This window comes from Puma concolor, chromosome E2 (assembly GCF_028749965.1).
Source record: "Puma concolor isolate L17-30 chromosome E2, mPumCon1.1.hap2, whole genome shotgun sequence".
Classification (NCBI taxonomy): domain Eukaryota; kingdom Metazoa; phylum Chordata; class Mammalia; order Carnivora; family Felidae; genus Puma; species Puma concolor.
Genome location: NC_141681.1, coordinates 53,282,755 through 53,305,967, shown reverse-complemented (window position 1 = coordinate 53,305,967; position 23,213 = coordinate 53,282,755). Strand labels below are relative to the sequence as shown.

At 62.8% G+C, this 23,213-nt stretch overlaps 1 protein-coding gene and 1 long non-coding RNA gene across 2 annotated transcripts in view; both read right to left on the bottom strand.

Moving 5' to 3' along the window:
• Positions 1-3,079: 3,079 nt before the first annotated feature.
• The window catches only part of BICRA (BRD4 interacting chromatin remodeling complex associated protein), an 81,220-nt gene continuing 61,086 nt past the window's right edge, over positions 3,080-23,213 (bottom strand). The window contains 18 exon segments of the mRNA XM_086690239.1: positions 3,080-3,265; positions 3,779-5,237; positions 5,835-5,937; positions 6,164-6,258; positions 6,389-6,537; positions 7,601-7,653; positions 8,388-8,497; positions 8,817-8,865; positions 8,867-8,965; positions 8,968-8,997; positions 9,154-9,211; positions 9,213-9,249; positions 9,252-9,437; positions 9,440-9,484; positions 9,487-9,601; positions 9,604-9,783; positions 20,169-20,345; positions 20,931-22,877. Coding sequence (XP_086546365.1) covers positions 4,126-5,237; positions 5,835-5,937; positions 6,164-6,258; positions 6,389-6,537; positions 7,601-7,653; positions 8,388-8,497; positions 8,817-8,865; positions 8,867-8,965; positions 8,968-8,997; positions 9,154-9,211; positions 9,213-9,249; positions 9,252-9,437; positions 9,440-9,484; positions 9,487-9,601; positions 9,604-9,783; positions 20,169-20,345; positions 20,931-22,877 — 4,545 coding nt within the window. The 3' untranslated portion in view covers positions 3,080-3,265; positions 3,779-4,125.
• LOC147573702 (uncharacterized) lies at positions 13,230-20,162 on the bottom strand. Its single transcript, XR_015244983.1, has 3 exons — positions 16,444-20,162; positions 14,478-16,195; positions 13,230-14,210 (listed from the first exon to the last, which is right to left on the bottom strand). It is a non-coding gene; the product is annotated as an uncharacterized LOC147573702 (long non-coding RNA).

Below are 23,213 nucleotides of genomic sequence, written 5' to 3'. Positions count from 1 at the left end.
GCATCATCATTGCTTTATCTTCTCCACGGCTCCTACTCCCGCTCTGCACATTCTGCATTTCCCTGCTTAAGTCGCTGTCTCCCTGGCAAGAACACAAGCGCCAGGGATTTCCCGCTGGGTGGCTTCCCGCCGTGTCCCCAGGTTAGCACAGGGCCCGAAACACCACACGGACTCAGTAAACGTTGGTTGAGTTAATCTTTCACTATTCCCGAGCATGAGCATTTCCTGTGAGGAGTCGGTATTGCCAGCCCCATTTGACAGATGAGACCGTCGAGTCCCAGAGAAGTGAGATCAAAAAGCACAGAGTGCAGCGCCCGGGGGGGGGGGGGGGGGGGCTCAGTCCATGAAGCCACTGACTCTTGATTTCGGTTCAGCGCCTGATCTCACAACTCTGTGAGTTCGAGCCCCGTGTCGGGCTCTGGGCTGATAGCTCAGAGCCTGCTTCGGATTCTGTGTCTCCCCCTCTCTCTGCCCCTCCCCTCCTCACGCTCTGTCTCTCTCTGTCTCTTAAAAATAAATACACGGCAAAAAAGAAAAGAAAAGAAAAAACCCGGAAACTGTTAAAGTGGTAAATTTCACATTATGCATGTTTTACCACAATTACATTAAAAACAACAACAGTTCGGGGCGCCTGGGTGGCGCAGTCGGTTAAGCGTCCGACTTCAGCCAGGTCACGATCTCACCGTCCGTGAGTTCGAGCCCCGCGTCGGGCTCTGGGCTGATGGCTCAGAGCCTGGAGCCTGTTTCTGATTCTGTGTCTCCCTCTCTCTCTGCCCCTCCCCCGTTCATGCTCTGTCTCTCTCTGTCCCAAAAATAAAAAATAAACGTTGAAAAAAAAAAAAATTAAAAAAAAAAAAAAAACAACAACGACAGTTGGAGAAGGAGGCCAGCAAGGCTGGGAGTTAGTGATGAGCTTTGGGGCGTCTTGGACCCCGAGGGAGGTGTTCTGGGCCTCTGTCTTTTTCCAGATGCTTCAGCTGTGGAAAAGGAGACGCCACAGGCACCCACCGAGCCGCTTCTGCTCCTTCTGGGATCTGGGAGCAAGTGAAGTGTGGTCCCTGGGGGGGCTAGCTTTGCAGGAGCTGAGATCAGTTTTGATCTCCTCCCCCCGCGGGTGGGGGGCTCTGGTTCCGGCACGGTCCTCTTGGGAAGGCCTTGCTGCCCGCCCCCCCCCCCCCCCCAGCTCCCCGGGGAAGCTGGGTGTGCAGAGGCCAAGATCGTGGGCTTGCAGCCAGAACGCCTGGCGTGCGGCCCAGCCTGCCATCTCCTGCACCCCTCGGGGCCTCAGTTTCTTCACCCGTGAGCTGGGGCTATCAATCCCCACACTGGGGCTTCTGGGAGGCCTAAATAAAATATCCCGGGGGGAAGGGCTCGAAACAGTGCCCTTGAAGTGTTCCAGAAACGTTAATCATCCCCGGTCGGGCCGCAGGCAGCCAACCTTCCAGAACTTCCGCGGAAATCGCCCCAAACTTTATTGGCGCAGCCCGGAGCGTGCAGGGTTCCAAGGATGTTAAGAACCGTGTTCTTCGGTGCTTTATTTCGCACGTGGGGAAGTAGACAGCTAGCAGTGGGGGGAGAGGGGGTCGTCTCTCTTTCCTGAGACCCCCACATATCCGCTTCCCCCGCCACAAACACCCCCAAAGGGCCTGAGGAGAAACTGGGCGCATCACCCTGGTCCAGACGCGCCGTGGGCACCTGGGCCTGCGGGCTGGGCTCCGTTTCCGCGGTCGCCCCACCTGTTCCCTCCACGGCCGCCAGAGGGCGCCCAGGAATCCCAAGTCCGCTCACAGCCCTCTGCTTAGGACCTTGGCCTTGGCTCCCCCTGGCTGGGCAAAATCATCGCCATGAAGCACAGGGTTCTACACCACAGGCCCCGCTGAGTTCCCTCGGATCTCACGGCTCGTTCCCTCCCTCCCTCTCCCACCCTCCTAGATTCCAGCCACGTGGGCCGGCCTCCTTGCAAGTCTGTTAACCCTCCAGGCGTGTTCCGGCCTCAGAGCCTTTCTGCCTTGGGTGCTTTCCCCCCAAGATCTCACTGTGGCTCCCTCCACCGTTTCATGTACGCCTCTGTTCCAATATCCCCTCCTCAAAGGAGTCTTCCTTTCCCACCGATCCCGAGGGTCTTAACGTGCAGTTCCACAGGTTGCCCACTGCACAAAGCACTCACCCAATGGGCGAGTGGGGGCTGGAGTCCAGCTCACCGTCTGCTCTTCAAAACTCAGTGCTGCACGCATTTACAGGCGATCCTCATTTTTTCCGGATGCCCTGTCTGTGACGTCATCTGCTTGTTAAAATTTACTGGTACCCCCCACCCCCAAACTCGCAGACAGACGCGGACCGGCAAAACGCGGGAGTCGTCCAGCACGCGTAGTTTCCGGCGAAGGTTGAGCAAAGCCAACGCCCCGCCCTCTGGTGTCAGCTCTCGTCCCGACAGGGGTCCTTTTCAAGTTGTTTGGTGCCATGTTTTCACGTTTTTTGGGTTTTCGTCGGCGACGTCGCGGTGGAAGGTGCCCTGTGCAGGGCTGTCCGGCGTTCCTAAGCGCCAGAAGGCCGGCATGTGCCTTACGCAGACCGGCCGGGTGTCAGCCAAGCTTCGTTCAGGCCTGAGTCACAGCGCTGTTGGCCAGGAGCCCGATGCGGACGGATCAACGACATATACGAACAACACGTCTTTACAGAAATACACGTATCCAGCAGCTTAGGAAAATGTTGTGACTGATGGTTGGTAGGAAGCTAACCTCCTATTTCCTCCAGGAGGGGCACTTCAGTATTCGCGGATTCGGCCTTCGCGGAGACCACGGAACTTTATGGGGGGAACGGTAAGAATCACCCGTGTTTGGTTTAACTGCTTTCCGTCGGCCTTCTCCGCTTCTCCCCCAGGTAGGGGCTTCTGTCTGCCCTGCTCGGCCGCCCGCACCCCTGTGCCTAGAACAGGCACCCGACAGGCGTTCAGCAAATATACGTGGAATCGAGCCCTCGCGACGGTCCGGACCCACCCCCTAGACTTCAAACCACTCCCCCCGCCCTCCCCCCGCCCCCCAACAAAGACCCAAAAGCAATGGGGCCGAGACGGAGTCGGTACAGTTTTAAAAAAAGGATCAGTTTTTTAATTTACAAGAGTTCTAAATGTACAGAATTCTCCTTTAAAAAAATCGTTATACACAATAAATACAGTACAAAAAAATTTATCTTACAGTACTAGTTCTGTGTCCGAGATTTCAAAATCTGGCGCGGGTGGCTGGCGGCAGGAAGAACATTGGGAAGACTGGCTGGGGTGGGGGTGGGGGGTGGGGGGCTGGGTGGAGGGGTGGGAGGGAGACCCCGGTTTCCTGTTTGGGAGGTGCTCGGATTTTAAGTCGAGGGACGGGAGGGTTTGAAATCTCTCTCTCTCTCTCTTGCTCAGTCGAGCACACACACGGGGGGGGACACAGGACACGGAGCTGGACGCACACACGCGGATGTGACACGGCGCCCGCGGGCACAGCCCTGCGCGAGAGGGGGCCCCCCCCCCCCCCCCACGCTGGCTGACGCCCGCCCTGCCCTGTGGTTCTTCTTACAGCCTGTGGGGGGCGCTAGAGAGAGAGAGAGAGAGAGAGAGAGGGGCTGGGCGAGGCTGGCAGGGACCCCCCCTCCCCCAGCCCCCCCTCCCCCCGGCTTTGAGCGCCCTCGGCGCGTGGGTCTGTGAAGCCACGCGGACGAGCCCAGTCCGGGGACACGCGTGGGGAGCAACCAGGGTACCTGCATCCCCGGCAAACGCACACGTGCCCCCCACCCCCACCCCCCGACGGTGGGGCAGAGCGTGGCAGGAAGCGGGAAGAAATAGGAAATGACGAAACACCGGGATCGCCCCCACCTTTGGCGGGGGGGGGCATTTTACATCACAGCCCCCTCCCCGAAGTCCCCCGACCCCACACCCAACAAGCCCGGCTGGCGCGGGAAGTGGGGGAGGGGGCCTTTGTGACTCAAATAACTTAGGCAAGAAAAACTGTCGGGGGATCCCCGGCGGCTCGTGTTCCCCCCCCCCCCCCCCAGGAGGCTGAGGTCAGACGCCCGGCCGGGCCCCCCACCCCGGCGTCCGCGCGGACCCGGGGAGGCGGGACAGGGGAAGGGAAGACCAGCCCGGTGTTATCTGTTCAACGTCCTGGCGCCGAGGCCGCCGTTGTGACTGGAGGGCGGGTAGGCCTCGGGCCTGTGCAGCGGCGACGGGGAGGCGGGCGCGACGGCCGTCGGGGCGGCGTGGGGGTACGGGGGTGCAGGTGTCCGACCCGGGGCCTGCTGGAGGTTCAGGATGCTGTCGATGGCGCTCTGGAGGTGCTCCGTGAGCGTGTCGTCCTGCGGGCTGTCGCTGGAGAAGCTGGCCTGGTCCACGTCGGGCGACTCGGACTTGCGCCGCTTGGCGGGAGGCGCCTCCCAGGCGGGATCCCGGCTGCCGCTGCCCTGGCCGCCGCTGGCCGCGGGCTCCGGCGGGGCCCCCTTCAGCATGCGCTGGTACAGCTCGTCCTCCACCGCGGCCAGCTCGCGGATGAGCCCGCTGGTGGCCTCGTCCACTTTGGCGGGCGGCGGCGGCGGCGGCGCCGGGCTGCCGCCCCGGGCTCTGCCGGCCCCGGCCCCCTCCCCCGCCCCGCTGCCCGGCGCCTCCACGTTCTCGCGATACGTCTTCCGCAGGGGCAGCCGCGGGCAGTGCGGGGCCAGGGCCGCCGCCGGCTTGCGGTCGGTGGCCGCCGGCGGCGGCGGGTGGTCCACCGTGCCGTTCATCTGGCCGGTGGCCGGGGGCGGCGGCGGCGGCGGCGGCGGCCGGGGCGGGGGCTCGGCTGCCTTGAGGGCGGCGGGGGGCGGCGGCTGGTGCACGGGGTCCAGGGCCGTGTTGTGGACCACCTTGCTGAGCCCGGCTTCCTGCTTGATCTTGAGCTTGAGGCCGATGCGGCTGCGGGCCTCGTAGGTCTTGATGGGAGGCCGGTTGCGGGAGGGCATCGGGCCGTCCTCGTCGGCGTCCAGGGAGGAGGCGGCGGAAGAGGAGGAGGAGGAGGACAGGGAGGAGGACGCCCGAGCCCAGGTCACGGAAGGCGAGCCACCCGCCCCTCCGTGCCGAATCACCAGCTTGGTGGGCAGGTGCAGAGGGGGCTGGGCGGGGGCCCCGGACGCCGAGGACGGCGGTGGGCCGTGGCCGGGGAGCCGATGTCCCTCGGAAGAGGCGGCGATGGGGAGGCCAAGAGAGCGCGAGGAAGACACGTACTCGTCTGCAAAACCAGGGGGCGGAGAAAGCGCGCGGGGGGGTTAGGAGAGGCGCGAGGCGCCCGCCAAGGGCGCGGCCAGGGGGAGCCCCGGTGCGGCGAGCAGCCCGCGGCCACCAGCCGCCGGGCCGCGAGCTGAGGCCGCGGCTCATCAGACCCTCAGGACGGACACACGGGTGGCTACGACGCCCCTGCCATTCCCAAGTCCCCCTGCTGTGCAAGCAGGAGTCGGCCGCTGTGAATGGCCCTTACATTGTGTCACCCAGCCGCCTTGCTGACTTCACCCTAGTCCTGGCTCTGCTCCCCCGCTTTTCTATCTCCTGGTGGCTGCGGGGGGGGGGGGGGGTCCCCTCTCTGCCAGGATGGAGCGCAACAGACACACAGTGATGAAGGAAACAAACTCCCTTCTCTCTGGTCTCAGAGCCCGCAGGTCAGGCTAGACCCAGGCACTGCGCGGAGGCGAGGCTCGGGCGCCTCCTAGTGGCGGAGGAAGGTGAGGCCACGCACCTCTCTTCCTCTCCAGCCCCCGTCTAACTCCAGGGTAGGGGCACCAGTTGGGGGGCACCTCGCCCTCCCCCTCCCTCCCCTCCCCTCCCCACCCACCGGGCTTCTCCTTGGCCAGCTGTTTGTCCAAGGCAAGAGTGGTCTTCTCCTCCTGAATGAACATTCGGTCGATCATGACCATCTCCGCTGAGGGGCTCACCCTCTGAGGGGGGAGAAGAGAGAATAGCAGCCAGGAGGGGGAGGGCCCGGGGGGGGGGGGGACAAACCCAGAAGGCTGGGAGCAGATTCCAAACTGTCCTTATTGGGATCTGACCACCAGCCTCCCTCCCTCCCTCCACCCTGCCCGGGGGGGGGGGGGGGGGGGGGGGGGGCAAGGGGAAAAGGGCGGGGTCTCTCCCGGGGAGGAAGGGGGACAGACAGCACCCTACCCGGGACTCCTCCAGGAGCAGAAGGCGGTATTTATTGAGCATGGCCTGGGTGCGTTTCAGCAGCTGCGTGGAGACCGTCTGAAACTCCTCATCCACTAAGGAAGAAGAGACGAGGTCCAGAGGCACAGACGCTGGGGGGGCGGGGCTCGCGCTGATCCTACCCACGCCCCTCCCCACGCTAGAGACCAGGTAGGGAGAGTCCCGGTTGGGGGGGGGGGGGCTCACCTTTGTGGTAGTCGTTGGGGGAGGGGAGGGCACCCTGGTAGACATGGTAGGGCAGGAGGCGATGCAGGGCATCCTCGAAGGAGGGGAAGGCTGTCTTGTAGTCAGGGTGCAGGACGGAGCCCTGATGTTTGTGCAAATGTTCCAGGAAACTGGGGGGTCGGGTGGGGTGGGGAGAGACGGCACACACGCACAGGCACACGCGCGCGCGCGCACACACACACACACACACACACACACAGAGCTGGTGGTGAGGCCGGGAGAAACCAGGTCCCGGCCCCGAGCCCCCAGCCCCCCAGTGCCCACAACCGGGGAAATGTCCTAATGCGTGCTGAGCAGCCTTGTTCTGTCTCACGGACTCTGGCAACAGCCCAAGGGAGTAGGCGCGCTCACTGTCCCCACTCTACAGATGAAGGACTCGAGGCCCAGAGGAGTGACCTTCTCTCCACCCAGGGGACTCGGGGCGAGGGGAGAGGCAGGGCTGGGAGCCGGATGCCAGGGCTTGGAGCGCATCCTCCCAGGCTCTACTGTTCTACCGTCTCCTGCCGCCAGGGGTCAGCATGTCCCCAGTCTGCCTCAGTCCCAACCGCAACCCTGGGAAGGGGGGGGAGGGAGGTGGGCGGGTGGGATCCAATTCTCTCCAGGGCTGTTTTCTACCACAGCCCGTAGCGGTGACTTATATCGCTTTATGGTGTGACTGTCTCTCCTGTGTTTTCACAGGATCCTTGTCCTGTGTTTTCAGAATCCAGCACAGGGCTGGGCCCGTGGGATAAACACTTGCCGTGGGAGGGCAGACGAGAGAGAGCATGCAGGCGAGCACCCGAGGTCTACCCATCGCCCGCCCAGACCCCCCGCCCACCCGAATGTCCATCTATCCACCCCCACACCCATCCAGGCCCCCCATCGTCCACCCCAACGCCCGTCCACCCAAATACCATCCGAACAGCCCGCGGACCACAACGATCTACGCACCAACCTGGACTCCCATCCACCTCTTCCCTCGAACCCCCGCCCGTCTTACCAGCGTCCAGGAACCCACACCCGTTGCCCTGTGACCGCTACGACTCCCACCCCATTTTCTAGAGAGGAAGCCGAGGGTCTGCGCGGGAATCCTATTGCCCCAAATCACACAGCTAACCCCTTCTGAAGGTGGTCCCCACAGCCTGCTCCCCAGCCTCCGGGAAGGCTGGGGCGGGGCGCGGGGCGGCAACTCACCAGGCTTCTTTGCTGGGCTGAAGGGTGGGGGGTTTCCTCGACTTGCTCTCGTACTGCAGAAGGAGACCGGCGGGGTGAGAGGCACAGAGAGGCCTGCCCTCGGCGCTCGGACCCCCTTTCTACCTGGCCCTTGGCAAAGGTGAGCGGGCCAATGCCCCCCCGCCCGACCCCCCGCGATGGGGTCCCGGCCCGGGACGGGACGCGCCGCCTGTCACGTCGAACCTGCCTGGCTCTCTCCCGCCCCTTCTCCAGCGTGGGTATCGGCCTCCCCCCCGACCCTGCTGACTGTCCGGAGTCGCCCCCACTTTCCCTCTCGGCCCACCACCGGCGGCAATCTGGCCTCCGAGGCCCTCCCAGACACTGGCATCCTGGTCCCTCCACCGGCTGTGTTCTTGCCTTCCCTCCTCCCCCCCTCCGCCCTGCACTTCCTGCAGCCGGTCTCTGCCTCAGTCTCCCCCACACTGCTCTGCCCCCTCCAGTCTGGGCCCCCATGGCACGACTCCCCGACCCTTCCCTCCTCCTCCAGCCTCAACCTCTCCCGGCTTGCCGCCCCCAGGGACCCACTCGGGCCATCACTCCTGTCATCACGCTCTGTCTCGGGGTCTGTGGCTCTCCGTCCGTCTCATGCTCTCACAGGCGCCCACCCACCGGGCTGACCTGGTGTTGGACCCACCGCCCAGACTGGGCACCTGTCCGCTTGGCCTCCTCTGTCCCGCCGGACCCTTTCCCGGTTCCCCGGTGACGCTGCTTTGGCCCTAGAGCGCCCCCCACTCTGGTGGCCCCTTACCTGCAGCCCAGAAGACTTCCCCGGCCCAGCCGCGGCGGCCTTGGCCACGCTCAGGGTCGGGAGGTTGCTGGCAAAAGCTTTGCTCTCGGCAGGAAGCAGAGGAGGGAGGCCTGAGGGTGGGGGTGGGGGGCAGACCGGGCTCAGGGGTCACTGGCACAAAGGCCCCTCCATGTTGTGACCCCCAAGCCCATGCCCACTTGCCTCTGGTTCTTTGGCCTCGGTAGCCCGGCCTGGCCCTGAACTGAGTGCCCCCTCGGATCGGGGGAGACAGCCCTTCCTGCTGCACCTTCCCTGTCCCGTGAGGTCCGGGTGACCCCTTGGTTCACGCACCCCACAGCTCTGCCCCGGCCCGCACCCCCTCCCCCTGCCCACCCGCCTTCAGCCCCCCCCCCCCCCCGTTTCTCCTGCGTGGGGCTACCTCTCCCCTACCTGCGGTGGCCATGGGTGCCGGGGCAGGGGGATGGCTGGGGGCGGTGGGGGGTCCCGGGTGGGGCCTGCCCACTGACCAGCACCGAGGCGGTGGGGCTGGCGAGGGGCCCCAGGCTGGCGGAGGTCTGCGGGGCGGCGGGGGCCCCCCGGCCTTGTTCTGGAGAATGATTCCGGACGGCACCTGAGGACGGGGGGACAGGGTGGTTGAAGGGTAGGTGGCACCTAGGGGTGGCGGCGGCCGGGCGCCAGGGCTGGGGAGGGTCTCCCCGTCAAGGACTGTGCGGGGAGGCCAGGGCTCGCGGGGTGGGCGGCGGGGCTGGTCCCTGCCTCCGATTACCTGGTGAAATCTCTCGAGCAGAGCCTTCGGCTGGGGCAGCGCCGGAAGGGGGCGGTCACCACTGGAAGGTCCGAGGAGGCGGTGGGGGGGGCGCTGCGGCTCAGGGACCAGGTGGAGGGCCGGAGGGGGCGTGGGGGACTTGTGGGGCCCCTGACCGGGCGGGAACTGCAGCTGGAAGTCAGGCGGTGTCGGGGCCTGCAGCCTGGCGGACGCGTCCGTGGAGGCCACGACGGAGGGGGCCGAGGCGGGCGGGAGGTGGGGAGCCGGGGGCAGCGGCCCCTCCGGGGGCTGGAGGGGGGGCGCAGCGGGGGCTGGGGGGGGCCTGGGGCCGTGGGGCCGGGGTGCCGGCCGGTGGCGGGACCCCCAGCTGGTTCTGGATGACAAAGATGCCGGGCAGAGTCGGGGGCGCCTGGGGCGGGGGGCAAGGGGTGCAGGGTGGGCTCTGAGGGCGGGGCGGGACAAGCTCTGGGGCTGGGAGGGCGGGCGGGAGTGGGGGCGGGAGGGCGGGCGGGAGGGGGGCCTGGCGGGATGTGGGGAGGGCAGGTGGGGGCTGTCTCCCAGAGGGGCCTGGTGAGGTAGTGACGGGGACGAGGAGGGGCCTGGGCCCTTGAGCGGAGCCGCTGCCGGGATCTGGGCAGGGGGAGGGAGGAGAGGGGAGGGGGCGGGGGTCAGAACCAACCTCGGCTCCCGCTGCCCCAGTACGCTGGGCGCCCCAGCCGCCCCCACCAAACGACCTCCTCCTGAGCCACCCCTCGTTTCCGAACAGCCTGCTCCACCCGCCTACGGGTCCCCCGACCCCACCCCTCCACCTGCCCCCACCCCACCTCGGTCCCTTTTCCTCTGATCTCACCCCCTCCCTGGAGGTCCCCTCCCCCCTCCCCCCCACACGCGGGTGAGCTCTGCAGGGTTCAGGAGCAGCAGCGGAGGAAAGCAGTGGTGACGGCGGGGCGGGCGGCAGGGGCACCACACCAGCTGCCCAGCGGGGAGGCAGGGGGGGCCAGGGAGGGCGAGCAGAGCAGCAAAGGGGAAGGAGGCGGCCGGACAGGGGCGGCATCCCAGCCGCCAGCCCCGAGGGGCCTGGCCGTCCGGCTGAGCCGGGAACACGGACACCAGCACCGATACGGGGGGCTGGGGGCCCCAGAGCTGCCCAGGACGAGGGTGGCAACTGAGGGTCAGGGCCAGGTCCCTCTGGACGCCGGTCCAGAGCCGTGGGCCCTGTAAGTGTCCGCGACCTCTGCCCCCGTGTGCCTGTGTGGCCGTGGCTGCGGGCCCCCGCCCGGGGGGCCACGTGTGCGTGTGCCTGTGTGTTTGTGTCTCTCAGACGGGCACACGCGGTCCGGGCGCGGGTCTGTCACACGTACACGGTGACCTGGCCACACATCTCCGACCGAGCGCCTCTGCGCTGTCCCCTCCCCCCCCCCCCCCCCGAATCACGACCCCGGCAGCCCCCGTCTAACCCGTGAGCACCAGCTGTGTGCCCGCCCCCGGGCTGGCCTCCCTTCTGCTGTCACGGGATCCACACCCCGGGACAGCCCACACTGATATATGCACGGATGGCCACCTGCAACCACTTACACGTGGTCCCTCCACGGGCCTGAAAGCAGAGAAGACGCTTGAAACCACTTCACGCGGGGGGGAAACGGAGGTCAGGGTGCCGAGACGGGCTGGTCCCGAGTCCCCCTGCCTCACCCCGCCCAGTGACTTCCCAGTTGATGGGGAAGGATTCGGGCTCAGAGGGCTCAGGGGACTTCCCGAGGCCACCCCGTGGTACCAGGCTCCAAAGCGGGGCCCCCAACGTGGGGCCGACTCATGATGTCAAGGCTCCAACGCCCTGGACGCTTCCGAGGCTGGCCCTGAAGAACTTCCCACCGTTCAAACCGAAAGCCCCCCCAAACCAATCAATCCACACCTCCCCGAAGGCTTGCGACCTCTAAGGAGAGATCCGAGAGGCCCTCAGGCTCTCCACACGGAGCCGGTGAGGTTGTCGCCCGGGTGGGCCCCCTGGCCTGGGGGCTTTGAAAGGGTCATGACTTTGACCTGTACGCCGCCCTCTAGGAATCTGGGACGGGAACCATTCAGGCACTTGCTGAATGGTTGGGGGAGTATTTACAACAGAGAACGCGGGGAAACAACCCACGTGGCCAGAGCAGGTTCGAGAAGCCCGAGTAAGTGAGGCGGGAAGCTGAGTGAGGTGGCCAGACGACGGCCGGCAAGCTAAGGGAAATAAGGGGAGGAACATATTACCTGACCGCTGGACAACTGGCTACATAAATTATGCACCATGGACAATGGTTCTGTCTCAATGCTCAATTTGCTGCATTTGGTAACTGGGCGGCGGTCAAGTCAGAGAACACTCTTGTTCTCGAAGGCTGAGGCATTAAGGAGGAAAGGAGAACGTCTGCGATTGAGACGCATATGCTTCAGCATAAAAACGAATACACCTCGAGAGAATGGAGGATAAACAGAGCATAGCACGCTGCCGACGGGTACATCGGGGCGGCAGCCAAGCTTCCGAGGCGGCCCCCACCAATGCCCACCTCCCTCCTCATTATTCGGTCTCCTCCCACCCTGGGTCTCGTCCCAGGGTTAGTCTCTGGGACCAACAGATTTGGCGGAGATGGGCATACACCACTTCCAAGATGCAGTTCTAGAAAAGACCGCGGCTTTCGTCCCGGGACTCTCTGGTGGATCATTTACTTTGGGGGAAGCCAACCTTGGAGCGGGTTTTGAGGTGCCCCTTGGAGAGGGCTGCGTGGGGAGGAGCTGAGGCCATCTGCCAGGGGGGCGTGAGCGCGCCCCCTTGGAAGCATAGTCTCCCGCCCCGACAAACCTTCGGATAACAGCAGCCCTAACTGACCTCCTCATGAGAGGCTGTGAGCCAGCAGATTCCAGCTAAGCTGCTTCCAGATTCCCAGTCCTCATGAACTATGCGAGGTAAGTTAATGCTTATTGGTTAAAGCTGCTCAGTGTGGGGGGCCAATTTGTTACGCAGCAACAGATAACTAATACATCCTGTTACAGAGCAAAGAACACCCATGGGTTCTCTACAGTTCCTAGAACGTTGCTGTATGTTTCAAATCCTTTTTCAACATTTAAAAATAACAATTAAAAAAAATTCGTCCCCTACTTATTAAAAATACAGACAAATACAGGGGCGCCTGGGTGGCTCAGTCGGTTGAGCATCCGACTTTGGCTCAGGTCATGATCTCACGGTTCGTGAGCTCGAGCCCCGCGTCGGGCTCTGTGCCGACAGCTCAGAGCCTGGAGCCTGCCTCGGATTCCGTGTCTCTCTCTCTCTCTGCTTCTCCCCTGCTTGTACTCTGTCTCTTTCCCTCTCAAAAATAAACATTAAAAATGAAAAAAATATATGTATACAGACAAACACAGCAACCCCCCCCCCCCCCACTCCCCAACCAAGTAAAAAAAACCAAATGATAACACGGGGGAAAACAGTTGTAATTCAGAGCATATGCCATCAGCCTCCAGAAATCACTAACAACCAGCGAGAACAAGGGGCAAAGGGCATGATCAGACAGCACACAGAAAAGGAAACACAGAGGCTCATCTATTTCGAGAGATGCTCAACCTCGCTTGTAACCAGAGAAATGCACACCAAAAGCGCCCCGTGGACCCATTTTCACGTCCAACTGCGGAGGGAAATGGAGGAACACTGCCCGGCTGCACCAAGGGATCCAGGAAACTCTCCACCCGCCACCAAGATGGGCCTAGAATGTGCTACCTTCTGGGCGGTCGGAGACGGAGGAGAAACGTAAATCCACACGTAACCCCGGCCACACACGCGCGGAACACGGAAGTCTATAGGCCAAATAAGGAATTGTGGTTTCCTGCAGGGGCCGGTGGGTTGGGAAGGTAGGCCTGGGGTGGGGCTTTAAAACGCTAAGAACTGCTTTCGGATGATTGAGCCATGTGCACAGAACGCCTAACGCTAAAAATTAGAAATGTTTTATTTATTTTTTGGTTTGTTTTTTGAGAGAGAGAGGGGCACAGCGAGCAGAGGAGGGGCAGAGAGAGAGGGAGAGAGGGAGAGAGAGAATCCCAAGCAGGCTCGTTCCACGCCATCAGCGCAGAGCCCGACGAGGGGCTCGAACTCACGAAAACCGTGAGATCGTGACCTGAGCCGAAATCAAGAATCAAGACGCGTAACCGACTGAGCCACCCAGTCGCCCCCGAATTAAAAAAATGTCTGAAATGGGTTGGGGGAGAAGATCAGGCTGAAAGAAAACTTCACGACCCCCCCCCCCCCCAAATGTTACCGGTGGCCCCTGCACGGACTTATTTTCCTTCTTCGTTCTTTTCCGTGTTTTAGAAGTTCTCGAAATCGGCACGAAAGGAGTCTTCCGGTCATGTTTCAAAAAAACTACCATATGACGGGACCGTTCATCAGGAGAGTCCCACTGCCCAGATGTAGAAGGCATTCGTGCCGAATGCGGAACATCCCGCGGCCTGGCCAGGAGCCGCCGGAGGAGGCTTCACGGGCAAAAAAGCCCACGAAGGCACAATCGCTTCAACGCCTTCCATAAAATGCCTGGGAAGCGCATCCACTCTCTGATCTAGAAGTTCCGTTTCTAGAAACGTACCCTGCAAGCATCTTCACACCACCGTGCAAAGCCTGGGTACCGGCGTATTTATAGAAGCGCTGTTTGCCCAGGAAGCCACCTTCGGTATTCTCTCCAACAGGGAACCACGTCAATAAATAACGAAACTACGGGGCACTGCAGCCCACGGGCCGACGGGGCCAGCCTGGCCCGCCTGGCCTATCATTCCGTGTATAGCCTACAAGCTAAGAAGAGGCTTGTTTTGTGTGTGTGTTTTTGTGTTTTTTACATTTTTAGATGGTGGCATAGAAATCAGGAGGAGAATATTTTGTGACTGGTGACGATAATAGGAAATTCAAAGTTCAGTGTCCATAAATAAAGTTTTATTGCAACACGGCCGTGCTCACTCGTTTACGTGCGCTCTGGGGCCGCGACAGAGAGCGCAAGGCCCCAAATGGTTACTACTGGCCCTTTACGGAGCGTCTGCCCGGCTTCTTTCACCTGGTGGCATTTTCTTTTTTTTTTTTTTTTTTTTTTTTTTTTTTTAATTTTTTTTTTTTTTTCAACATTTATTTATTTTGGGGACAGAGAGAGACACAGCATGAACGGGGGAGGGGCAGAGAGAGAGGGAGACACAGAATCGGAAACAGGCTCCAGGCTCTGAGCCATCAGCCCAGAGCCCGACGCGGGGCTCGAACCCACGGACCGCGAGATCGTGACCTGGCTGAAGTCGGACGCTTAACCGACTGCGCCACCCAGGCGCCCCACCTGGTGGCATTTTCAACACGCCTGACCCCGTTTGAGCATTTTAACGCGGATGAACTTACTCCTCACCACAACCCTGTGACGTAGATGCTCTTATCATCACCCTTGGTTTACAGGGAGGGAAACTGAGGCACAGAGAAGTCAGTCACCTGGCTGGGGTCGCAGCCTTGTAAGGGGCAGGGTGGGGTTTCCAGAGCCCCCATGCCTGATGACTGCCCCACGGCTGTTCTCCTCGACGGTGGTTTTCAAACCACACCCAGTGCCTATTGGTTAATGGTTGTGACCAGCCCGGTCATTTTAGTGGGGTTGTGACCAGCATTTAAAAAGAACGGAGGAGGGGCGCCTGGGTGGCTCAGTCGGCTAAGTGGCCGACTTCGGCTCAGGTCATGATCTCGCGGTCCGTGAGTTCGAGCCCCGCGTCGGGCTCTGTGCTGACAGCTTGGAGCCTGGGGCCTGCTTCGGATTCTCTCTCTCTCTCTCTCTCTCTCTCTCTCTCTCTCTCTCTCTCGGCCTCTCCCCTGCTTACGTTCTGTCTCTCTCTCCCTCTTGAAGATAAAGAAACATTAAAAAAAAAATAAAAGTCTGCAAGTCAGGGGTCCGAGAGGTATCGCTGAACGGCAAAGCAAGATACAGAACAGGACGGGGCGCTTCTGTGTGTAAACGCAAAGGGAAAGTAGGTGTCCACCTTGCACACACACGGGCTCTCGCATCTCCCTGGGTCCAAGTTCAGACAACGAGGGATGCTGGCCAAGTGCACAGGGGCGGTTCCCAGCCCAGGTGATTCGGTTCCCCAAGCGACACACGGCAACCCCTGAAGATCTCCATGGTTGTCCCAACTGGAGAAGGGGTGTTACTGGCAACAAGGAGGCGGAGGCCGGGGATGCTACCCCGCGCGCCACAGTGCACGGGACGGCCCCCCACGATGAAGAACGACCCGACCTCAAACGTCTGCGGTGCCTGCCCTATGACGCCACAAGATGGCACTCTACAAAGAAACTGCCGGGGGGGGGGGGGGGGGGGTGTCTATATGCAGAAAGGGCCAGAAATCCCACGAAAAGGAAGACTCACTGAAATTAACCGTATACCCTTTTATCTTTGTAAGCTGTATTTTTTTTTTAAGTTTATTTTGAGAGAGAGAGAGAGAGAGAGTGAGCAGGGGAGAGGCAGAGAGAGGGAGACACAGAATCCGAAACAGGCTCCAGGCTCCGAGCTGTCAGCACAGAGCCCGACGCGGGGCTCGAACTCACGGACCGCGAGATCACCACCCGTGCCGAAGCCGGATGCCCAGCCGACGGAGCCACCCGGGCGCCCCAAACTGAATTTTTTCAACCACACGCGAGTAACGCTTGTTGAATAACGGCGACAAGGGTGGTGGCTTTTTTTTTTTTTTTCCCCCAGAGCCCGCTATAAACAATACATGGGAGGCTTTGCGCTCCCTGAGCGGGATGGTCAGCGTTCCCCCCCCCCCTGAAGATACAGCCCCCTCAAGGGACAATTTCAAGAGCCGGGGTATCGACGACAAAATCAATCCCCTCACCCGGACGTCCCTGCAGAAGGCTGGCCACGAAGCAGGGGGACGGGGGCCGCACGAAAGAACCACCTGACGGCAGCCTTCCAGCCTGGGGACGGGCCTGGCACACGAGCGTGCACGCGTATCGCAAGTCGGGACCCGGCTGACGTTTCCGTGTTGCCTTCATGCTTCAGTCCGTCCGCTCGCCCGCCTGTCCGCCGGGTCAGCCCCCCACCCGCCCACCCACCTACTTGCTCAGCCAACAGACGTCTGTCCAGAACCTCCCATCATGCCATGCGCTCTCGTAGGCACAAAAGCCACAGCCCGCCTACACGGTGCGGACCCGTGTGTGTGTGTGTGTGTGTGTGTGTGTGTGTGTGACTGGGAACCAGCTTCCGTGCACAATCTCCTCTCTTCTCCAAGGTCAGCCACAGCACTGTTACCACTGTTTCGTGGCACGTATCTGCTCCCCGAATGCCTGCTCCGTGCCGAGCGCCCGCGAGGCCGGTGGCCTCGTGCCCATTTTGCAGACGAGTCAACTACGCCTCGGAGCCCCTGACACGAAGCAGAGCTGCGATTCACACTCAGCTCTGGCTTCCTGCATCCCCCGGGTGTTTCTGGCAACAAACTGTCAGGGGTCGAATCCAGGCCCTACCAGCTGGGGAACCGCGGGCAAGCGACTGCCTCGCCCTGTGCCTCTGCTTCCTCACCTGTAAAATGGGGATAATAACACCGCCTACCTGAGGGAGGTTTCAAGGAGCTAAGGCTTGTAAAGTGTCCGGAACAGCACGCAGAAGCGCGGGAAAACCTGGGTGTGCGAGCGTAATTCGTCCCGGAAACATGCTTGTAATCCAAAGCACTCGTAGAGCAAAGTGAATTTCAAGAACCACAGGCTCGGTTGTGATCGTGGGGCGTTCGGCGTCCCGTACGACCCGGGCTGCGAGACCTCGCTCGCCTAGCAAGTTACAACTTATTAGACATGTCCGCTAACACAAGGGCCTGCGAGGGACGCTCCCAGGACAAGTTACTCACAATCCAAGGTCTCACCGTAAGAGAAATGGTATCGTTCACGAAGTTATTCCCATAATGCCCTCCTCCTCGTGCCTCTGATCCTGAAGCGAGCTCCAAACCGTCCCCTGAACCTGTCTACTTGCCTCCACCATCACTGTGACCACCCCTTTGAAGCACTGTCCTTGTCCTCGTCCCATGAGGATCTCTGGACCTCCATTCACATGGCCCACCAAACCACTCTCCAGTGGAAGCCAGAAGCATCACTGAAAATCGTATAATCAGACAAGGCCATGGCCCCGTGACTGCCAGGGCCCAACTCATTGGCCCACGAGGCACCGCCGAACTCTCCGACCCTATCTCGCTCCACCCTGCACCCCCCCCCCGCCCACTCCAGCCTACTTTCCATTCCTTGGCATCCCAAGTTGGCCCTGGCCTCAGGGCCTTTGCACATGCTATTTCCCCACAACTTCTCCTTCTTCGGGCCTCAGCTCAAATACTTCCTCCCCCCAGAGGCTGTTCCTGCTCACTTAGCCTAGAGCAGGACCCTCGCCGGCCTCCTCACGGGCAGCCCGCTGCCTTCAATGCTTTCATCTAGCAGGCTGTTTCACCTGCGGCTGAACCGCGTCTCCTCCCAGAACGTTCTCTCCCTTTGATTCCACTGGGGCGTACTCAGCACAGAGCCAGCACCGGCGGGGCTGTTTCGTACGTGTGTTTCGTTTCTTCAGTAAATGATTTCCTCCGTTGGTTTATTCAATACAGGCTCACTGAGGGTCGGCTGTGTGCCTGGCACTGTTCTGGCCACTGGGGATACGGCAAAGAGACAACGGACAAAACTCTCTGCCCTCGTGGAGTTTACAGTATGGCCAGAACCGTGTAAACAAGGACACTAGACAGTCGGTCACACGGCCGGAAGTGCTACGGAGAAACACGAACCAGGCAAGGGCCAGGGCGGGCTGGGCTGCGGAGGGAGCGGGCTATGGCTTGAGACGATGTGGCTGGGGAAGGTCGTGAGGAGTAAGGAGGGTGACCAAACGCGTCCTGGTTTGCCCGGGACGGTCTCAGTTTTAAAACGACGAAGTCCTGGGGCACCTGGGTGGCTCCGTCGGTTGAGCGTCCGACTTTGGCTCAGGTCGTAATCTCGCGGCTCGTGAGTTCGAGCCCCTTGTCGGGCTCTGTGCTGACGGCTCAGAGCCCGGAGCCTGCTTCGGATTCTGTGTCTCCCTCTCTCTCTCTGCCCCTGCCCTGCTTGCACTCTGTCTCTCTCTCTCTCTCTCTCTCTCTCTCAAAAATAAACACTAAAAATAAAATGAAATAAGATAAAACAAAACAAAATTAAAAAGTCCTGCCTTCTAAGAACGTCCTCGGTACTAGGTAAACTGGAATGACTGCTCACGGCAAGTGTGTGCCCTGGCACCCACAGCGCTCGGAGGAAATCCTACGAACGCCCTGGAACGGCGGACCATGGAAGCTGCTTGCTGGAAGGCCTGTATCTGGCCCGCTCCAGAAACATTGCTCCCAGCGTGAGTTGCTCCCACGCCGGGCGCCTCCTGGCCTTTTGTCCCCTCCCCCACTTCTGCTTCTCCTCTCGGTGCAGATATGGCCAGATCCCATCTTGGTCTCGTGTCCTCCTAGACCGTGACTCTGGACCGGATCCCGCTCTTCCCCAACGGGGACAATAAAAAAAAAAAAAAAAAAAGATAAATGGCGGATACCTACCGCCTGCTTACTCTGGGCTAAGCCTATGGTAGCTCGCTTACTCCTAACAGACCCGTAAGAACCTGTTATTCCCATTTTGCGCAAGAAGAAATCGAGGCTCAGCGGGTACAGGGCTTTGCTCTGGGTCAGCACAAGGCCGGCCACCTATTAAGCGCCCTCGTTCCCCAAACATCTGTTTCAGGAAAGGAGAAACTGGTTGCTGAAGGTCACGGGGCAAGCAGCAGAACCTGAGAGTGAAATCGTGGTCGTCTAAGGCCAAAGTCCATGATGCTTTCTGCCACCCTCACCTTGCTGACTTATCTCCTCCTCCTCCCCTTGCCTACGCTCGTCGACCTATCCACGAGTCCTTCTTGAGCGAGTACAACATCGGCGCCAGAAAAGCACTCCCACGTGCTGATGGCTCGTGTGAGACAAAGGCCAACGTTCCTCATATGTAAAGAGTTGCTACAAATCAACAAGAAAATGGCCAGGAACCCAAATTTTCAATGGCAAGGGGTAGGAGCAGGCGATTCCACGGAAAGCACAAACATCTACGAACACCTGCCCAATCTCGTGGTCAGAAACGCAAACCGAAACAAGGCGAGAAGCTGCTTTTCACCCGGCAGGCGGGCGAAGTTCAAAACACTGCTGAGGCCGTGCAGAAACGGGCACAGACGACATACTGCTGCTAAAGGGTGCCCCGACTGATACTCCACAGAGGGCGATCTGGCGCCACCCGTCACAACCACAGGCGCCTGTGACACCCGGCGCTCTCCTTTTTTGAGAACCCGCCCCGCAAAGTGACGTACAGACGGTGATGCTTTGCCGCTTGGTTCCTCACAGCCAAAGGCTGGAAAGGACCTAGCTGCTCGGCAACAAGGACCAGTTAAATAAATGCCAGCCCATCGGCACGGCGGAGAACGGCGCGGTCCGCGAAAGAATGAAGCAACGTCTCCGAGATGAGTCCCTGAACGAGAGAAGGTGCAAAATCGCATGCGGCGTGTGCTCCTGCTTTTGTACGAAGTGGGAAGAAAAGAATCCAGGCGCCGCCTTGCCTGTCCACGCGTGGACAAGGATGCACAGCACCGCCCCGGGGAGGCAGGGCGGGAATCCGTGGCTCAGGAGAAAGGGCTTCTCAAGCTACATCTCCGGTTATCTTTTGAGATGCGAACCCTCTGACCGTGTTACTCCTCCGGAGGCGAAAATGGTCACTGTAGGAAAGAAGTGCCTGCCGTGTGCACCCCGTGTCCCTGCCTACGGTGTGGGCTCCCCCAGGCCTGGCTCTGGTCCTAGGAGTCCACGGCTACCAGGAGACCCTCAGGAAAGATCTGGGGAGCGAAGGGACACCTTTCCCAAGCCAGCGAGACAGAGAGGCAGGCAGGGCAGCCAGAGCGAGGGGGGGGGGGGAGCAGGAGGGAGGGGTTTGCAGGGGCAAGGCTCGGTCTGAGCTGGGGCAGAGGCTGCTGGGGTTCATCTACCTGGGGGGCCGGCGCCGGGGAAGCCTGGCTGTCGGGGGCCTGAGGGCCGAGGCCAGCTCCTTTGGCGGTGGGGGTGGTCGGGGCTGGGTCTTGGGCGGGAGGCGGGGCGCTGACTATGACCGAGGCGGGCACGGAGAGGTGGGGGCCGTCTGCGGAGAGGGGCTGCTGGCTCCTCTCCTGAAACGGGCAGCCCGCACAGGGTCAGAAGGTCACCCACCGGCCCCCGCAGCCTCCCCACCCCAAGATCCCGGGCTCCCCAACGTCCCAGAGCAGGGGGTGGTGGGGACCGGGCGCAGGGGCACCGAGAGGCCGGGTGCAGAGGCCGGGGCGGCTCGGACCCCGGGGTCCGGGCACCAGGGAGCCTGCTACCCCAGCAAGTTCGTTTCGCTCAGGTCCCGTCAGTCCTCCGGCTCCACCTCGCCCGCGGCCTCCCGCCCCATCTGTCTGTCTGCCCATCTGTCTGTCTGTGTCTTGCCCGGCTCTCTCTGATTCTCATCCCCTCCAGCAGGAGAGCAGACAGTCAGCCTGTCCGCCAGTCAGTCCCCCTCCTCGTCTTTCTGTCGGGCTGTCCGCTCGGGGACGCACGCATCACCGGGAGCAGGGAGTGCCGCTCTGAGACGCCCTCCCAAGCCCACCAGACGCCCCCCTCCCAGTCACTGCCTCCCCACCCCCCACCCCCTGCACACACACACCTTGAGCTCCAGCTCCCGGCCCCTCCCCGCAGCACACACCCCCCGTCCGCGCCCCTCCCCGGCCACTTACCTGCGGCAGGAACATCTGCAGGGAGTCCTGAGTGAGGATGGCCGCAGTGGCGGCAGAGGGTGGCTGTCCCAGGACGATCTTCTCTGGGCTGGACGCCAGGCCCGGGCTGGGCTGTGGGGTGGTGGCCTGAGGCGGGGCGGCGGCCTGAGGGGCGGGGGCCTGGGGGGGGGGCTGCTGCGCCGGTGGCTGCTGGAGGCCCAAAGGCAGCGGTGTGCTGGCGGCCGGTGGCGCCTGGGGGGCCGTCTGCACCGCGAGGACGGGCGCGGCCTCCCCGGTGGCGGCCGGGGGGGCCGGCTGCACCAGCCCGTCGGGGGCGTTGAGCATGGCCACGGCGCTGGGAGGCAGGGTGACCCCCTGGAGGACGGTGGTGGCCGCGGGGCCCGTGGGCGCCGGCTGGCTCTGTGTGGGCAGGCTGCCCGCGGCCAGCGACACGGGCATCTGGAAGAGCGCCGGCTGGCCCACCTGGATGGGGGCGGCCGAGAGGATGTGGGCGGCGCTGTGGGCCCCCGAGTGGGGGGCCAGCACGGGGCCCAGGCTCAGCGGGCCCGCCAGGTTCTGGTTGGTGAGGATGGGGTTTGCGATGAGCTGTCCGCCCGCGTGGGGGGCCGCGGCCGCCAGGATCTGCCCGCCGACGTTGGTGGGCAGGGCCGACAGCGTCTGGGGCAGCTGGACGGCGGGCGCCCCCGGCAGCAGGAACTGGTTCTGGCCCGGCAGCATGTGCTGGGCGGGGATGACGATGCTGCTGCCCTGATTCAAGAGGTGGACGCTCATGGGCTTGCTCAGGGCCCCGGGCGGCTGAGGCGGGGCGGCCCCCGTCGTGGTGGCCGGAGGCTGCTTGAAGACGTTGGCCTGCAGGGCCGGCGCCGGGAAGCCCGACAGCACCACGTTCTGGCCGGCCTTGCCCGCTGCCATGAAAGTCAGGTTCTGGGGGGCCTTGGGCGGCTGCGGGAGGCCCCCCGCCTCGCCCTGGATGGTGAGCGTGGCGCCCGCGGGGGCGAACGGCTTGGGGGTGAGCTGGTAGAGCTTGGGGGGCAGCACGCCGGCGGGCTTGGGCTGGATGGGTGTGGGCGTGCGATGCAGGATCACGTTGGGCGCTGGGACCAGCGGCGACGAGCCGAGGCCGGGGGCCGCCGAGGGCGCCCCGCCGGCCGCGGCGGGGGCGGCCCCGGCCCCTCCGAACACCGAGTTCCCGTTGAGCGTGGTGGCCACGGCGGTGGGGAGGTTCTTCTGAATGACCAGGCCCGCCCCCTGGGGCGAGACGCCGGCCGACGCCAGGGTCACTGGCTCTGAGGGGCCGGCCGCCGAGGCCAGGTAGCCGCTGACGGGCACTTGCTTGGCCAGGAGCTGGGAGGTGGGCGGGTTGAGTGCCATGACCGGCTGGCCCACCACCTGGATGGGCGCCAGGCCGAGCGTGGCCGCCGCGGCGCCCCCAGGGCTGCCGTTGGGCAGGCCCTGGAGGCCCGGGATGGGCTGGAGGGTCACATTGCCCAGGCCCACGGGCTGCAGGAAGGGCTGGACGCTCAGCGCTTTGTTGACCACGTCCTGGGGCGGCACCAGGGCCTGGTGGGTCAGCACGGCGGGGGGGGCCTGCAGCCCCAGCAGGTCGGTGCCCCCCGGGAACAGGGCCTGGGGCCCAGCGGCCACGGCCGCGGCCCCTCCGGCCCCCGCCGGGCCCGCCCCGCCGTCCGCGGGCTGCAGGGTGGGCAGCTGGAAGGGGCCCAGGTCCAGCTCGGCCTCGGCCTCGAGGGTCTGCTCAGTGATGTTGGCCTCTTGGAGGCTCTGCTGGAGGATGTCGCAGGGCTGGTCGGCGGCCCCTCCGCCCCCGCCGCCGCCCCCCGCGGCAGGCGAGCCCAGGATGGCATCTTCCAGGAAGTCTAGGTCCACGCTGGGGGCCGGCTGCGTGGGCTCCGGGCTCAAGTGGTTGCCAGAAGCTTCTTGCACGTGGAGCTGGAGGCCGGGCGAGGTGGGAAAGGAAGAACAGAGGTTAACAAGGGGCTGGCGCAGGACAGGGCTGACGCACAGGGCACTCGGTGCCGGCGCGGCCAGAGAGAACGCTTCACCTGGACGTGGCCGCCACCTACGTTCGAATCCCAGCCTCCGCCGGGCTCTGCCGTGCAACCCGGGGCTTGCTTTCTCCGGCCTCGCTCTCCCCATCTGCACGCGTCAGCGGAACGGAATGAAAACTCTCCTCGAAGGAGCCATAAAGGCCCATAAAACCTCCACGTGCAGCTCCCACGCTCAGAAGCGCCCCGAAGGCCGCTGACGCCTTCCTAACCCTTTTGG